Source organism: Oryzias latipes, chromosome 20, assembly GCF_053564925.1.
Source record: "Oryzias latipes strain Hd-rR chromosome 20, Olatipes_Hd-rR_3.1".
NCBI classification, from domain to species: domain Eukaryota; kingdom Metazoa; phylum Chordata; class Actinopteri; order Beloniformes; family Adrianichthyidae; genus Oryzias; species Oryzias latipes.
In genome coordinates, this window is record NC_136256.1 from 18,905,556 (window position 1) to 18,919,547 (window position 13,992).

The 13,992-nt window shown below is 38.1% G+C and overlaps 2 protein-coding genes and 1 long non-coding RNA gene across 3 annotated transcripts; 1 reads left to right on the forward strand and 2 right to left on the reverse strand.

Moving 5' to 3' along the window:
- Positions 1-48: 48 nt before the first annotated feature.
- On the reverse strand, positions 49-4,854 carry c8g (complement component 8, gamma polypeptide). The gene is made up of 7 exons (XM_004080994.5): positions 4,675-4,854; positions 2,720-2,865; positions 2,331-2,401; positions 2,148-2,255; positions 1,945-2,049; positions 1,814-1,849; positions 49-181 (listed from the first exon to the last, which is right to left on the reverse strand). The coding sequence occupies exons 1-7, from the start codon at positions 4,852-4,854 to the stop codon at positions 162-164; spliced, it is 666 nt and encodes a 221-aa protein (XP_004081042.1). The 3' UTR covers positions 49-161.
- LOC144988519 (uncharacterized) lies at positions 2,686-5,381 on the forward strand. The gene is made up of 2 exons (XR_013652448.1): positions 2,686-2,817; positions 4,752-5,381. It is a non-coding gene; the product is annotated as an uncharacterized LOC144988519 (long non-coding RNA).
- msrb2 (methionine sulfoxide reductase B2) lies at positions 5,069-7,733 on the reverse strand. Its single transcript, XM_004080995.5, has 5 exons — positions 7,444-7,733; positions 7,066-7,163; positions 6,089-6,165; positions 5,850-5,997; positions 5,069-5,771 (listed from the first exon to the last, which is right to left on the reverse strand). The coding sequence occupies exons 1-5, from the start codon at positions 7,556-7,558 to the stop codon at positions 5,640-5,642; spliced, it is 570 nt and encodes a 189-aa protein (XP_004081043.1). The 5' UTR covers positions 7,559-7,733; the 3' UTR covers positions 5,069-5,639.
- Between the last annotated feature and the right edge of the window lie 6,259 nt (positions 7,734-13,992).

The following is a 13,992-nucleotide window of genomic DNA, read 5'->3' on the forward strand; positions in this document are numbered from 1 at the left end:
CCCTGATGCAGAAAGGGATATAGCGGGTTAAGAAAATGGATGGATGGATAAATGTTCTCATGTAAACTTTATTTTTCACACATTAGAATATGTATTTCCTTCTTTGTTTGCAATTCATTTCAAACTAAAATCAGGAAAATCCACGGTGGAGCCCATCTTCTTCAGCATGTAGGAATGCAATCTGTTAAAAAAAAAATAGAAAGGAGCCATGAGGATGACACTGGGGTTTTTGCAGATGCAGGAAGAGGAGGTTGAATAACATGTTGTTGTCAAAGTTTCGTAAACTTTTTGTTACATAAGTTGAGCTGTGAAAACACACAGCTTGCAAGAGAGAACACGAAAACCTTTTGGAGAGCTTTCACTTTTTAAGTCATAAAACAAGTCTCGGGCATGATTTGGTTTGAAAACGAAGCCAAAATTGTGTCCAACATTTTTATTATGAAAATGAATAACAGGTTCTGGAATTATTTTTTTCTTTTTTACAAATAAAAAAAAACTGCATCTAGGCTCTTCAACTGAGGCTGTGAACGTAAAAATAATTTATATACAATACCATCAAGAACTAGATTAACTGAAATTAACAATCGAAAGTAAAATTACAGATTGAAGTTGCAAGACAAAAAATGGATGGTTTCCCCCCGAATGCACACGAAATTGTATTTATATTTGTGAAAGTGTCTCTATCTATTATGCAGACAGTAACTAGAAGAACAGAAGACATCGAGTCTGGACATGCATGAGTGAGTCCTGGAATGAGAATTTAAGATGCATTTTGACACAACGTCAAGACATTTTCTCCACAATGTGTGATCTTAAGTCTTCCCAAAATGCTGAAACACACCAAAATTGTCATGGTGTGCCTTTGGTAACACTTGATGTGTAAATCATTATGTAAATACATGTGAGTTAATCAAAGCAGGCTCCTCCCACCAAAGCTGATTCCTGAATCTTTTGTTTCCCAGAGTTCTCAACCTTCTCAACCCTTTCTTCATTTTAAAGTTGGACAATAGTTTTTGCAACCTGTGTTGATTGACCATTGTTGTATTGTGATGGGTCTTCAATACTCAACATGTGCATTGTAACAGGTAATGATGGACTTTTTTTTTGTAAATCTCTGTTTGCTGGTTTGTCAGTTAATGCCTCACAACAGCAAAGAATGACAATTTTGAAAATGAATTTCATGTTTAAAAACTGTTGCTCTTTGCCATTGCCTTTAAAGTCCCACTCTGATCATATTTTGATCTATTTTCAAAGTGTTCCCAGTGGTCTCTTAATTATGATTATACCAGTTTTCGTCAAATTTTTTTTTAAAAGCATTGTTTTCTAGGACATGGTTTCTGCAGAGCGGCAGTAATTCATTAGAAATTCACCTTTGAGTTGTGGGCGGTACTGTTCTTGTCATCCATCTTCTACATCTACACACTCTCCCGCTAGCTTACAGCCCCTCACAACCCCAACCTATCAGTACCAGCAGTGCAACAAAAATAGCGAGCAATATTGAAGCGATCCAGCTGTTCAGTTTTGATCCAGATTCCAGCCCAGACGAGGAAAACGAAAACGCTTACAAGTGGATGCATCAGAATGAGTGGAGCAGAAAGTTTATGGCCCGGCTATACAGTAGTAGTGTCTATCCCTGAACTACAAGCTTGAACAACTACTTAAGCTCAATTTTCTTTCTATATGTCCTCCTTTATTAGAAAAATGCCACAAGAGTAAGATTAAAAATGCAAAACAACATGTTTTTTCATTGTAGCTGGTCTTTAGGTCAAAGTAAGATCAGTACACTAGATTCTTAAAAATGACTACAGCTTACTGATAACGTGGTCCTGATCCACTTCACCACAGTGACCTGGAGGGGAATACGCAACAATAATGCAAACACAATCTTCCAACATGAAATGCTTTAAAACGACGAGATATGTTTGGATTTGAACTCAAACCTACTGTAATCGGGGAAGGAAAAGTGATAGGCCAGCCCAAAGCCCTGCTTTTCAGCGAGCTGCTCAAATTTGGTCAACATGGGCTCTGAAAGCGTTTCCACAGACCTGCCTGCATACAGAGAAACAGACAAGACAAAGAGGAAGTACATTAAGATTGTTTACTGCACTCAAATGATGGTAAAACGTTCAAAAGCTGGTTAAACTCACTGTACAGCTTTACTGTGACCTGGCCCTGTTTGTGGTAGTATATGACAGCATACGAGGTGTAGTCTGTTTCCCCGATCACTATTTCAGTGTTCCGTTCAGGACGATCTCCTGGCAGGAACAACAGAATTTCTCTCCAAGAACTTGCAGTGTCATTCAGTAAAAAGCTTACAGATGAAAGCTGACCTTTGAGTGTCAAACGTCCAGCAACTGGAGACAGATGGTACTCTTGTTTTATCTCCCAACACTGATGGTTACTGACAACAAGAGCTTTTTTCATTATTTAATTTTTCTAGTTATTTAAACAGTCAGGAGCAAATCTGATTCCGCTTTGCACACATGATCAACACCAAAGAAATTACAGTATATGCTTTGCCATTTATGTTGCCAGATCATATTAAAAATATAGACTTTAAAGAAAATGGAGGAGGAGGATGACAGACTTAGCTGTCCTTTCTTTGTTGCTGTCTTTAGAAGTGAAAAAAATACAAATGTTTTATGATCCATTAACACTAAGCTATGCCTCCATCTGGTGGCAGGTAAAAGAACTGCAGCATATTTTCAGGAATACTTACTGTCGTGTTTTGGTGCTAACAGACAGAATTTGGTCTGAAGCAGAGGAGCGCGTGAGGGTCATGACAGTTGGCTGCACATTGGTTCCATGCTTTAACAGGTAGGGGCATTTGGAGGAAGCAATGAGGAGATACCATGTTCCTGTCATCTGCAAAACAAGACCATGAATACTGAAGAAAAAGGGCTTTAATTTTTGTTTCTCACATGGATGAAAATGGCCTCATCTACTTCAGTGGTCCCCAACCTTTCTGTCACCGCGGACCGGTACAACGCAAGACACGTTTACCGCGGACCGGTGGGGGGGTGAGGTGCAATGCAAGGCACGTTTACCGCTGCCTGTCAAAGGCAGATTGCCCTTTTTTAGCGGGTGCAGGTTCCTCTTGTTTGGTGTCGCGACTTTGACTTGCGTTAAGTGTGACGGATGTAACAGAGAGAATCCGGTCAATTTTCAAAATTAAACGTTTTTTCGAAAAAAAACAATAAAATTGAAATATTTTTTTCTTTCTGTGCGTCCCGGTGCCAAATGTCCCGCGGCCCGGTGGTTGGGGACCACTGATCTACTTCATTATTTCTCTATTTTGACAATGATTGTGTTTGAAAAAATAATTTATTAAGAAAATTGCAGTGGAGCACGGGTTCATCCTTGGTTTGTGCCTAAATTTACCCCCTTTTGTTCATTTAAGACCCACTCCAATTAAAATCACATTTTTGGTGTTTTCAACATGTTCTTGTGGTATTTTTCTCATGATGATAGACATACATCATAATTAAAAGAGCACTAGAAACACTTTTACAACAGATCTAAAGATGATCGGAGTGTGACTTCAAAAGGCACTGAAATCTTTCAGATATTGTGTTTCTGTTAACCCCTGCTACTTCAATTGATTTTTCAGCTACACGTTAGCAATACTTAAACAGGGTTCAAATCTGGAAAATTCTGGCTATGATTTGTTTGCTCCAGTTCCTCCACACAATATTGAAACAGTTGCTCAGGCAAACACAGCCCACACAGTTATCAATAGTAATGTCCAAAACTTTGCTGATGGGTTACAAAAACTCTGAAGATGTTTTTTTTTTCATAAGTAAAATATGAGCCTAAAGGAGGATCAATTTCCAAAAACTAAACTCTCAGAAAACCTCAAAAGCATGGAAGGTGTTGAAGTGGTTTTCTGCTCAATGCTATCCTGAAAGCAGCTTTTTATGCACATTACTATTACCCCTTTGGGAAGTATTCTACTTTTCACTCTTCTGTTCTGTCTGAGAGTTCGACAGGCTGTTTACAAAGCAGTGAGGATCTAAAACAAGGTCAGTGAGCAAAGGTCAGCTAACGGCACCAAACCTTTTACTGTGGAGCAACAGAAATGCAGCAATCAAAAAGTTTATATCATCCAAACATATTTTGTATGTTTTTGATTTATTTTGCCTTAAGTGCATTTCTTGACGCTAAACAAAAATCTGTCATATTTAGTTTGTGAAAATGAATCTTAAAAAACTGTAAATGGTGTTCAGTTCTACTTTAACTTCAAACAAACTCAACAATGTTTGAAAAGTGATCACTTTTCACTGAATTATAATCCAAAAAAGCCTATTGATGTGACCAAACCCAGCATGCTGCTCTATAAATAATTCCTATTTGAAGAAAAAAAATTAAGTCTTTATCTTTACTTTTGTTTGGAATTTTTAACAATTCTCATATTTAAATGTGTCTAACAATACTTTTTATTTAATCATCTTTACATAAAACTGCTATATTTTTATTGTAAATGTGCTTAAGAACAGCTTACAATGCCCTCCTTTTGAGTAAGTTTTGAACATTAGAAAACTAATATAAAAGAAATAAAACGTACTACATGTAATCAATTTTTATTGCAAAACATTGCAATATGATTTTACATTTTACACTTCTTCTGGCTTTACTGGCTGCAGGGTTTGATGACTTTACTTGGCTGACTGTTACCTGTTGTATATCAATGTTCGAAGCTGGTGGGTTCTCGTCCACCGGGTTGACCTTCTGCTTCTTGGGTCTTCTTTGAGGTCGAGGTCGACTCTTGGCTCCTCCCACTGTCTCAGCAGGACTCCAGAGGCAGGAACAGATCAACATCCCCAGTAGCAGCGTGCAACAACTGATCTTCACCATTCTACAGACGGTAGCAGTGGTTTCCTCAACAGACTGCCTTTTTGTTGGATCTCTTTGGTCAACCTGTTTTCCCGAACACTATTCTTCTACTTTCTGTCCCTCTCTGTCTCTTTCTGCCCCTTATCTGCTTCTTCCAGCTTCCAGCACAGTCCCAGAGACAGATCAGACAAAGGGCAGAGGAGAAACAGCATAAACAAATGACGGGTCCAGTCAGTTAAATTTTAACCTAATTTATTGCAAATATGAAGCAATTTTGCCACGTGTGTTTCTAAGCATTTGCATTGAATACTTTGTAATAGCACTTTTTCCTTTAAAAAGCAACTTTAAAAAACGCAATTTTGACAAATTCTCTGTAATTTTCCCTAAGAAAAGTATCATTGCGTTTTCAGTGCAACAAGAAAACCAGAGATGCATAAATGTAAGAATAAAAATGTGTTTTAATTAATATCAGAGATACTGAAACAATTTATATTTGTTCAGAAATAGCTAGTCATCTATTGATGTGTTAATAAAAGCTTCTTGTCTTACTTACTTTTTGTCCTAATTATTCTCTAATTTACATAAAAGAATCAGTAAAGGCACTCTCTTTCATTCTTTCATCTTTCATTCATGAATCTGATGTTTTTAATCCACATTTCTAAGCAAAACATAGAACTTTTTTTCCATTCAACAGAAGTGGAAGTTTAGAAAGCAAACCTTTCTGCGTATTTTATTTCTAGTAGTGCTTAGGTCTCATTGTTGCATCAATACTCTGGTTAAATGCTAAAAGCAGCAGGTCAAGTCCATCATTTCTGCTCGTGCGGGTCCGGTACGCCGTTTTCTCTGGGTTTAAATGTCAGAGCCACACTGTTGATGCAGAACCGCTGACCTGTGGGGTCAGGCCCGTCATCGAACACATGGCCAAGGTGGGCATCACACTGTAACAAACACACCAGCCAATCAAAAACCACAAAAGTGATTTAAACCCTCATGCAACTAAATGATTGTCAACTCACATTTTTGCACAGAACTTCTGTCCCAGCACTGCCAAGGCTGTTGTCAGGGCGACGAATGATAGACGCATGGCTTTCATCCCGCTCCCATGTCCCATGAGCCTCTTTGAATGCAGGCCAACCAGTACCCGAGTCATACTTTGCCTCTGAACTGTAGAGATAAAAATAGAAAGTGAGATCTCCACCATTAGTATCTACTTCAGAACTTTCTGGAAACTACATCCATTATTTCTGATAGAAACCTGAAAAGTGGGACATCACAGCAGACACAATGGTACATCCCCACTTCGTAATGGTTGAGGTAGATGCCACTAAAGGGCTGCAAAACAAAGACAAAGGGAAACAAAATGCAAGGAGAAGAAGACATCTGGGCTCTTTATGAGCTTTCTACAAGTCTTAAAGTCAACAACTTAACTTACACTGAACCCTCAGTTTGCTCTGGTGTCAATGTTGGGCAGCAGAGCTGCCATCAGTGTGTCAATTACCATATCAATGGCGAGCAATGAACATCACCCAGTGAGGGCCCTTAGGCAAGGCCCTTAACGCTACTGCCTCCCAAGCACAGTTAGGCTGCAGCTTACCACTCCCCCAGGGGATGGGTCAAAATGCAGAGAAGAATTTCCCCATTGTGTAAAGTATAAATTATTATTATTAATTATTTTTATTAATTACCGGTATGTACCTATACAGTTGGAAGAGGCTCACTGTGAAATGCCAAAGCGGTGCAAATCTTGCTCCAGGCTTTTTCTTTCACAGCTCTCTTCCAATATATGAAAGACTTGGAGTCATAGAATTCCAGTCAGGCACAAATTGCAATTATTACTTTCTCCCTCAATTTTTAAAAGGTTGGTATTTCTGTGTTTTTTAAAGGACTCCACCCATATGTCACTGAGTCCCTGATTGGTCAAAGTTCAACTGGTTTAACTTTCAATGCGCGTTTTGTATGCAGAGCCCTAAAACAGATGTAGGAACTTGTGTAGTGACGCGCTAATGTGAGAGTTTTGAACGTGGAACCCTGAAACGCATATACATAGACTTTTCAATGGAAATGGTTACGTCAATGCGTGTTGAAGAGGGAGGTCAGCATAAAGCAAAAAGCTATATAAGTGCACTCCATTTACCATGTTAAAGATGGACTGAAACTAACAGGTGATGCTGAGACAATAGTAATGTTGGGAATAGTTACGTTTTCCTGTTAAAATCTATTTATTTTACTCACCTCTTCAGTACCTTTCTCTCTGGTTACTACATACTGTTCCGGGGTCAGTTTCTCCTTCCAGTCTGTAGTCTCACTATAACGTGTGAGAGACTGCAAAGCTGCACAAAGCAGAGGTCACCTTGAGTCTGACTGAACAATCACCAGCTCTCATGGAAACAGACTTTTTCACTCATGGAGCTGCAGGTTTGAAAGACTTTGTGTGGATTATAGTTGGTGCTGCTTTTAAGGTACATGAGAAACCAAATGATTTTCTGTTTCAAGAAAAGGAGACCTGGCCATCTGACCAGGTAAGAAGGAACTAAAGATAAAACGGCAGAAGTAGCACCAAGGCAGCGGCGGCTCTCAGGACAGAACAAGAACAGTGCAGATTAGCAGTACCTGGAGACGTGCACACTGCGCGCGCGCACGGAGGAAACCTCCTCGGTGTCGCGGCAGATCGGACTCCTGCGTGTCGGGAAACAGCGACGAGGAGACGGCCGATGAAACGAGACATGTTTGCTTCCTCGGTGTCAAGTGTGTCCAGAGTCAAGTGCGGCACCAATCGCTGTGGAGCTGTGCGCTCCCGCTGCGTGGGGATTGCTCATGCTGCGGCGAGTCCGCGCCGGTCCTCCGGGTCAAAAATCACACTTGCTGCTATGCAGGTCAAAGGCGTCGCCTTTTTATAGCTGTAAATGTGCAAAGAGCAGCATGTCGTAAGTGTAAGGCTGCTTTATGAGGAGGAAGTCACAAGAAGAGGGCTGTGCGTAAAGTGAAATAAGAGCACCCCAAAGAAACAAAAACAATGATTATCCTGAAACAACCATTCAAAGAACCTCTTTAGTTCGTAAACTACCACTGATTGTTAGAAATGACTGGTTCTGTGCGGAGTTTTGGTATATAATTTAAAACTGCTGCAGCTAAAAGTTAATCTGAAAAAATGGCCCTGCAGTGCAGACAGCCAATGAGAGGAGGGATGCACCACTACACCGTGGATTTAAGCACCATCAGATTCCTTAGCTATTTTATTTAGTATTTTGGAATGTTTTATCAAAGTAAATAGACTGGAAAACAAAAGAATGGAAAGAAAAAAAAGAAATATTAAAAACTGCATTCACACAGTTTTTAATCAGAACAAATGTAATATTATTATTATTATTATTGGTAAATTGATGTGTGATTTTACATTTCAAGAAATGTGAAGGTTTGGAACTCATTTGTCAGCCAAACAACCACTTTCCCCCCTGATGTTCCTGTACATTGACTGTGCTGCATTGATCTGCCCCCTGGCCAGGGCAACTATGCTCTTTCCCAACATTCAGTCTGTGTTTGAGGGGTGGTTTTTAGTCTCCTTTACTAACAACAGGCATCAACAGTGCTAGTTTGTGGTGGAAGATCAAGCTGAACCCTCTCTTGACGATTCTCCATATTCCTTTTCTGTAACAGTCAATTAAAGATTTATTACAAAGAAAATACAAAAATAATAGATACTTTTTCTGTGCATGCAGTGAAAACGATATTTGTGGTTGGACATAAAGGTAACTCTTCTTATCCTCTTTCTCTATAAAAAAAATCTCCACCTTTTCTTCAAGGGATCATTGCTGCTTTTTAAAATCTATTTGGTTGTCTAATGTCTCCACAGAAGTTGGAACAAACATATATTTTAAAGTATTTATTTGAGACTGTAAAAAGCTAAAGAAAGTGTTGACCAAAAGTCTGTATTGTTCAAAAGAATAGACAAAGAATAGGATTATCCATTCATGGTGTTACAACTATTTAAGCATGCATGACATGTAGTGTAAGCAAGGTCCTGCTGGAAAAAAAGGAAAGGGGAAAAGTGGTTCATTTGAGGTACCTTCAGGGGGCTCTGCTCTCTTTTGAAGGCTTTTGTGAATGTTTTCTGAGGGGTTATAAAATGTGAGTTGATGTGTTTTTTTCGTGATGCCTTTTTTGTGAATGCACTGCATTTCTCTGTGCGTTTGTTTTTGCGTAATTGTAAATAATTGAGCTCAAATTGAGCTCAAAAGTCTTAAAGTCTAAGGTCTGAGTGTGTTGCTGAAAAGGGGGGATCGCTCAGGGACCCCTGCCTCAATGGGGCACACAAAAGAGGAGAAAGGTATGAGAAGATAAGAAAAAAAGTCCAAATGTTTACACACACAAACAGTTTCAACCACTTAAAAAAGAGTTCTAAGATTTAAAAGTAACAATATGATGGAGTTACATATGATTCTCAAGGAAATAGACCATTTTAACAAACAAGCATTGAATTTAATTTCTAAACATTTAGGAAGAATTCTAAAAAAGGAAAACTGAAATTCCAAACAATATTTTCAACTGTGACATGTTTCTCTTTATAAATATAGGCTTACATTTAGATCAATCTTTATTCAAAAAGTCTTTTGGGTTGAGTAGACAATTCCTTGTGGAGCAAACACCAAGAAACCTATATGAGGCCTCAAAAAAGTTTAAAATAGAAAATCTAGAATTTTATCATCTGTTTTCTATGAAAGTAGAGGAAAGTGCCCAAAGCTTTAGTATTAAGAATTTATAAACTGTTAAATTTAGTTCCTTAGAATATACTGAAGTGCACCTAGACATTGCTATATTGTTTATTTGATTGAAGAATACAAAAAATTGACTTAAATTGGTAAATAAAAGTTGTAAAGAGCTTTATATATCAACCTCTGAAAAAGGAGTCACACTTTAAACTTTCACAATAAAAGCCCCATGTTAAATCATTAGTAATAATTCAAGTATGGCCCAAGATTCTAATGTTTCAAAAAAAAATTTTTTACAAAAGAGTTCAATAAGCATTCACCGTGTACTTATAAAGATCCTGATGTTATTCTCACACGCCTCCCTGGAGTTCCTGTCAATCAGCGACAGATAACAACCTTTAAGGTCAGTTGAGGGCAAATGTTCAGGCAGGCTGTATTTAACAGATAAGCTAAAGTAAAGCAGGCTGATCATGGCCAACCTGCTGTGACTGATTGCACTGTTTACTGGCTCATCTGCAACTTTATTTAACTACAAAAAATATATGAGGACAAAAAATACACAAATAGTGATCATCTAAAAACTAATTTGCCGTGTTTTGCCCTGTACTCCCATCTGCTGGTCAAGGTACACTTCTCTTGAAATTGGCTTAAAAATACTTTTTGATAGTTTTTCTGTTCCTGTTTGTCATCTGTTTTGCTTAAATGTCTAAATTACTGGATTATGCACCAACTGCATGACGAATTTAAAATTAAGGAATTGACAAATATGAGAAGGATTTGTGTGGAGGAAGAAATGGAAGATAAGACGTTGAAGAAATATTTGAAAACTTTTAAAAATTTGCTAAATTATTTGAAGTCTATATTTTGCCAAATGTGTTGTAATTAATTCAAATGTAGGAGAACAACTGTTAAGTATTGTTTTCTTTTTGTTTTTTACTTTAATATGTCAGTTTTATTTAGGATTGTGTTTTTAATCCTAACTTTTCACAGAAATCTCATAGTTTTTTCTTAAAATAATTTTGTCACAGAGGCTGCAGTGTAGTGATGGTGAAAAAATCATCCATGCATTTGTTATGTCTAGGCTGGATTACTATAACTCTTTGTTAGCAGCGTGTCCTGAAAGTTCCTTAAGAAGTCTGTAACTTTTTCACAATGCAGCAGCTAGATTGTTAGCAGGAACTAGCAGAAGAGATCACATCACTCCTGTGTTAGCTTCACTTCACTGGCTCCCAGTTGATTCTAGAATCAAGTTCAAAATCCTCCTGCTTACCTATAAGGCCTTACATGGTATGGCCCCATCCTATATCAAAGACCTTACAGTGCCTTACCATCCAAACAGAACACTCCGCTCACAATGTGCAATGTTTGTGGTTCCTAGAATTTGTAAAAGTACGGTTGGAGGTAGAGCCTTTAGCCACCAAGCCCCTGTTTTATGGAATAAGCTCCCAGCTCATGTAAGAGAGGCAGACACAGTTTCAACATTCAAAATTAGACTTAAAACATTCCTCTTTGGACAAGCTTATTGTCAGACTAGCTAATCAGAGAATATTTAACTTACTATTAACATGTTTGAAATAAACTTAATAACAATAACAATTGTTAGTAGGCTGCTAGAATTTAAAAGCTGGGGAAAGCATTGCACTGGGGTTCTGTCCTCTACTTATCTGCTTCTCCTCTCCTCCATTCTTGATCATTATTTATCATTTAGTTCTCCATGCCTCTGTTTGATGCAGTGTGGTTCATGTATTGTCCCTCTTTCCCACTCCCCAGGAGGGGAGTGGGAGTTATTCCAGATTCCAGTTGGCTCGTCTGTGCCCCTGTACCTGACCCTGTACCTCATTTCTGGCTCACCTCTGCTCCTGCTCCTACATTTGACCAGGGATCCTGCCTCTGGCTTGTCTCACGCCCCCAGCCGCCCCCCAACTCCATCTGGATGAAACCCATCTGCTGGACTATTTAAACATGTAGTTGTAGAGTAAGATAAGTTAATTCTTCTCTAAGAGTTCTGGTACATCGCCTCTCCATCCTGGGGAGGATCCCTCTTTTATGTGGATACCCCTGAGGTTTCTTCTTTTTTCCAGAATCCGTTTAGGAGATTTTCCTTACTGTGAAAGGAGAGTCTAAGGGCAGGGATGTCCGTTTAGTTTAGCCTGTTTTGTTAGATCAGTTTAGAATTTTCCTTTCGAATTCTATGTATTTATGATTCTTACGATTTTTTGTTTACTTTACAATTACCGGTAAGAAGCCCGTTGAGACCAATGTTGTTGTGAAATTGGGGCTTAATGAATGAAATTGAAAATTTAATTGAATTATTTAGCATTTTCTCTGCACAGCAAGAAGGCGCTGGTTCGAATTCTGGGTCCTTTCTGTGTCAAGTTTGCATGTTGTCTTTGTGCGTAACCCTTGTGCTATCCTAGGCACTTTAACATTGGGAGTTGGGTCATCTAGACCCACTAGACAGTGCTCTGAACTTTTTTTCTTCAATGATTTGTGATCTTCACTGGTGTCCATGGATTACATGAAATCTCTCCACCTTTATCCACCTTTTTCATGGTAGGAAGAACATGTCAATGTAAGGGTGGGGTCATCTAAGAAAGCACAAAGGATACATGGGTTTTACCTGGCCATTATTATTCCCTCAGTCATGCTTCATTTGTTAATTAGCGAATCTTTAAATGCTCCTTCAATGTGAGTGTGTTTGGTTTTCTGTCTCTATGTGGGCAGTAGTGGACTCGCAAACTGATCACGGTGTACCCCACCTTCATCTGACAACTGCCGGATAGGCTCCAGCAACCCTGAATGAACACTCCAATCAAAAGTTAATGGATGGTGATTTTGCTTAAATGGAACAAAAACAACAAATATTTTTTTAAATTTATTTTAGAAATATTAAAGCTATTCATTTCAATATTTTACACACAGAAAAAAATTTAACATGGCTGAAAAATGCATTTTTCTTTTTTTTTTATTAGTTCCTGTTGGCCAAAGGTCAAGCTGTAACTTTTTACATGAGTATAATAGTGAGTAATAAGAAGAAAAAAAACTTTATTGTTGCAGCAAAGGTTATTTATTGACAGGATGAACCGTCTATGTGCCACTGACAGGCCATTGAGATGGCTGCAATGGAAGACTGTGACTGCGTCTGCAGTCTCTCTCAGCACTGACCTCCCATTGCTCAGAAATTGTTCCAGGGAAAGTGTAACACCTGAAACACTGAGACGCCAGGGTCACACATGTCAGTGTCGATTTTATAATGCTCTTGTGACTGTGTACCCAAGTGCCACAAGAGGTATTTGCAAGCCAAGAGGAAACTGAAGGCAGCCACAGCCTAATAAATAGATGTGAAGCAAAAGCAGCCTGTCACTCTACACTTGCAAATGTTTAAAAAAAACATTGAAAATAACATATTTATTTAATAAATAATAAATAATGTAGTCTTTTTGTTCTTTGGTGAGAAACAAACACAAGTATTCACCTCCAATCTCTAAATTTAAATATTTTTGTCATATTGAGATTCTTTTAATTAATAAAATCACATCTAATGCTTTATTTTAGGGTCGATTTTGCATTAGCATTAAATTGGTGCAAAAGGAAAAAAATAAGGTTTATTTTGACTGTAATTTTTGTAGCAAACTCTTGACATATTTTAGATTCATTCTAAAAAGCAAATGGTCAATACACTGCTATAGTGTTTAATTCATTATTGCACTCACCTATGTTCAAGACTATGGAAGTTTTGCATTTAAACAGTCTATTTTTGAGACCAGGGATCTGCAACCTAGAGCCACATTTGGCTCTTTTGTCTAAAAAAAATTTGAACAATTGTAATTTTAAAAAGTAAGGATTACTTAATGATTTAATTTTAGTTGTTCACATTTATGAATTTATGACTGAGATGCTTCTATAACAGTAAAAGAATGGTGTACCGGTAAAGTTTTTTTCTCCACTGCATAAATCAAGCAGTTTTACGTGTTCAACTGTTCAATTTCGAATACTGAACTAAACTTTGGTAAAATATTTATATTTATCTTCCTAACCCTTGTGCTATCCTAGGCACTTTACCATTGGGAGTTGGGTCATCTATACCCACTAGACAGTGCACTGAACCTTTTTTCTTCAATGATTTGCGATCTTTACTGGTGTCCATGGATTACATGAAATCCTCTTCACCTTTATCCACCTTTGTCATGGTAGGGAGAACACGTAGGGTTGGGGTCATAGGATAGCACAAGGGTTAATTGGACAAAGTTAAGACCACATGTACTGCTAAATAAGTTTAGTTGCTCCCCAGAGAGGAGTTGCTACAATTACTTATTTGTACATGTTTTACAAATTTTTAATAAACCATTGAAGTCCTGTTGTTTATTTTCAGGCAAACAGTAGTGGTATGTGGGTAAAAGTTGCCATTGGATTACATTTGCTGCAGAAACATGATCTTATGTTGCATGGGGTG

Coding starts and splice junctions, on each gene's coding strand:
- c8g (XM_004080994.5), bottom strand. CDS start 4,854: ATGGTGAAGATCAGTTGTTGCACGCTGCTACTGGGGATGTTGATCTGT. Junction 2,866..4,674: donor CGAACATTGATATACAACAG/GTAACAGTCAGC, acceptor CTTGTTTTGCAG/ATGACAGGAACATGGTATCT. Junction 2,050..2,147: donor GGTCACAGTAAAGCTGTACA/GTGAGTTTAACC, acceptor CTCTGTATGCAG/GCAGGTCTGTGGAAACGCTT.
- msrb2 (XM_004080995.5), bottom strand. CDS start 7,558: ATGTCTCGTTTCATCGGCCGTCTCCTCGTCGCTGTTTCCCGACACGCA. Junction 7,164..7,443: donor CGCAGTGTGCACGTCTCCAG/GTACTGCTAATC, acceptor TGCTTTGTGCAG/CTTTGCAGTCTCTCACACGT. Junction 5,998..6,088: donor TGTGATGTCCCACTTTTCAG/GTTTCTATCAGA, acceptor TTATCTCTACAG/TTCAGAGGCAAAGTATGACT.